Source organism: Mus pahari, chromosome 3, assembly GCF_900095145.1.
Source record: "Mus pahari chromosome 3, PAHARI_EIJ_v1.1, whole genome shotgun sequence".
In the NCBI taxonomy this organism is placed as follows: Eukaryota; Metazoa; Chordata; class Mammalia; order Rodentia; family Muridae; genus Mus; species Mus pahari.
The window spans coordinates 30,800,243-30,803,543 of NC_034592.1; the positions used below are offsets into that span (position 1 = coordinate 30,800,243).

A 3,301-nucleotide genomic window follows, 5' to 3' on the forward strand; every position below is an offset into this window, starting at 1 on the left:
CAGCCAGTTCCTCCCCTGACCCAACCCAACCCAACCTAGTGGCTAAAATTTTAATCACATTTTCTCTTTTAGAATAACTCGATGCACCACATATAAATATACGGGGCACTTGAAAACTGACTATAACATTGATAAATAATGATATTATTGACTGACTGTGCAAGGCAAACTCTAAGGGGAATAATGTGGTTAACTGCATGTACCCAGGAAGTGGGTTGTTTTTTTAAAGTCTCTGCTCACCCTTTGCCCCCGCCTTTTTTTTTTTTTTTTTCTCAAGTACTGAAATTAAGCAGAAACTAGCACAGGCCTCTCCTTAGGACACGTGACCCTTACTCCTTTCCGTTTTGTTGAAAGAGTCAGTAAAAGGAGTTGATGGCAGTTTTAAGAGCAAGTTACCATGGAGAAAAGGTATGTAACCTTACATTTGTACTGTGGGCTAACTACTTGAAAGTATTGCTGGTTCGAATGCATAATTATTTCTACAGATTGGAAGGCTCTTGCCTATGAGCCAAATATCAGCTTGTTTCTTTCAGTGAAGAAAAGTGTATTCTGTTTCATATCTGCAACTGACAAATTCATATTTTCTCTATGGAAATATTATGCTAGTATCTTTTTATGATTTTTAGACTAAAATGTTAAAGAATGAGTGTAGAAAAGTTTGAGATTGAAAGTGCTTTTAAAAGTAATTGTTCGCAAAATACACGAGACCATGCACCCTTAACGGATAGCTACTTTAAAACTTGAATTATCTGAAATTCAGATGACAAGAGAAAGAAGCCACTATAAATAACAATAGGAAAGGTCCTCTTAAATTTCAGTGAGAAAAATACTCTCAGGCATTATGTAAAGAGCTATAATAAGGTTTCTCAAACATAACCTGATAGAACAGCCACTAAGAAGCAAAATAATTGTATCGCATAAAATGATAAGCTTTCGCCACAACTGAGCATTTCCCCTAACATTTCTGTGTTGAACTGGATAACATCAGGCCAACTTTCTAATTTATAAAAAGACATTTATGTTGAAAACCAAAGTTTCACCTGATTTCACTCACAGTAGTTTCTGGTAAGAGGGCTTACTTGAGACACCCTTTTGTTGTTTAAGGTATCTGTATTTTGAAGTGTTCTGAAATAATAAACCTTTGAAATGACTTGTTCACTATAAACCAGCAAGAGCTTTGCTTAGCTACTGACATTGTCCCGATGTCTCCATGCGTTCTAACACAGCTTAAAGATATCATCAAAATGTTGCTAATCTGAGACAAATAGCTAAACAAATCTAACTGGAGAGGTTTGTAAAAATTTAATAAAAGCACAAGATATTATCCCCTTGTCTCTAACATTATTTTATCATGCTGGTGGATAAGGAAGTGTACCTCACAATGCAAATGTTGGGGGGGGGTTATTAAAAATGGTTGCAGGGTTGATAAGTGGCAACAATCTTTTTTCTTTTATTGTGCTCTATTGAAAGACATTTATACATATTTTTTTGACATAGTCAGTTTTGGAGGAAATTATTCAGCAGGCTGACACACTCGTGGCACGATGCATTTAAGCGCTCTTCAACTGTCCACACCGAAGCTAGCTACTTGTTGACTGTTGAAATGATTACGGAAAAATAGAGATTAAGGACGCGGTAGCCAATACTTTTTATTGTTAGCATGTCAGAAGATCTTGGTAATATATACTTGCTTTGATATTCTGATTAGAGTTTCAATTTGTTGTATTTCCTCACTATGGAAAGCAGTATTTAAATCTGTCTTCAATATTGTGCTGCTGAGACATTCCCCCTCAGCTGTATTCTTCAGATAATTTTTGTTGATATGTTATTGCTGATTTCATTGTGTTATAAAAAGAACAGCACATGAATAGAGGTGATAGAACCCACACACTAGCAAAAAAAATAAAAAATGCTCAGACAAACATCTGAAGTACGGATAAGATCATTAAGGTTTAAAATATTTCATGTGATTGAAAACCGAATTATTTGTAATAAATGTTTTTGCAGATACTGTTAATATCAGATTTTTTTTTTTTTGGAGTATGTATGAAATGAAGGACAAATTAAGAGAGTTTGGGAGGGATGTAGACAAAACAGCAAGTAAAATACATAAACTGATGATTTCAGACCTGTTTTGCAAAACAATGGTGCTCAGACTCTGGACTATGCAGACTAAATCTTAAGGGACTTGATTATAAATGAGTTATTCCAGATCATTCTGCCTCTGTTCACGTTGAATAGCTAGGCATGTTTAAGTGACATAAAACAAGACAGAGGATTTTATTTTCACACTCACTGCAGAGCAGAGCTGGTAAAGAACACCATGCACTTTACTTGGGGGCAGCCAAATTCTGAAAGAAGAAATGTCTTTCCTATATACCCCCCCCTTTGCTAATTTTTGACCCTCTGTCATGGGGTACTCCACAACCGTGTCTGATCTAGAATCCTACAGTTTACTTAACTCATGATAGAAAACAGAGGGACTCTAAGGCAAACAGCGTTGTTACTCTAAAGGCAGGCCACATGTTCTTGATGTCCTTGCCAGGCCTTCTCTGCTCCCCAGCGTCGCTCTAATACGATCTCTCAGACAGCAGGGTCCAAATGACCACTTCAATCTTGACAGTTTCCAATCTTGTTTAAAGATGTTGTGCATGGTAACCAGTTGTGAGCAGTTCTGGACACAGCGTCTTGCTACCCCAGTTCAATCAGGGAAATTTAAAGACAGACTTTCTAAGAGTGTCTAACAAGGACCTACCTCAGAGGTGTCCTCATCTTTACAAATGAGTCCTGCACAGCTTTTTTTGTTTCACACTAGTGAGAAACCTCTGCAATGGAGCTTCAGAAAAGTTTTGGTGATTTCATATACAAAATACCTGGCATGATGTAGATGATTTTTGTGAGTGAATGAGTGTGGTGTGCGCGTACACGCAAGTGTGCTTGTGAAGGTGCACATATGTGTGTGTCGACATGCTCACTCATGTTTGTGTTCGTGTATAGGCCGGAAGTCACATGTCCTCCTTAATTCCCCTCAATCATATATCTCAGTGATCAGGTAGCTTACTAATGAAGCTGGACTCGATGTCCAGAAAACTCCAGACACCCTCCCATCTCTGCCTTTCCAGTCCTGAGATTACAAGCACAGGCCACAGTCTCTGAGTTTATAATGTGGAAGCTTGGGGATCTGATCTTCATGCTTGGGCAATAAAGACTTTACCTACTGAACCATCTGCGCTGGCTGAACGTGTGTATGTGTGTGTGTGTGTGTGTGTGTGTGTGTGTATGTGTGTGTGTGTATGTGTGT

At 38.0% G+C, this 3,301-nt stretch overlaps 1 protein-coding gene across 3 annotated transcripts in view; it reads left to right on the plus strand.

Moving 5' to 3' along the window:
• The first annotated feature begins 332 nt into the window (after positions 1 to 332).
• Positions 333 to 3,301, plus strand: part of Arhgap15 (Rho GTPase activating protein 15) — a 622,856-nt gene continuing 619,887 nt past the window's right edge. For 2 of the 3 annotated variants that reach the window (XM_029536483.1, XM_021192464.2), the window contains exon 1: positions 336 to 408. In XM_029536483.1, the coding sequence (XP_029392343.1) occupies positions 398 to 408 (11 nt within the window). In that variant the 5' untranslated portion in view covers positions 336 to 397. Of the gene's footprint in view, positions 409 to 3,301 lie in introns of all 3 variants that reach the window. The other variant, XM_021192463.1, reaches the window with a different exon arrangement.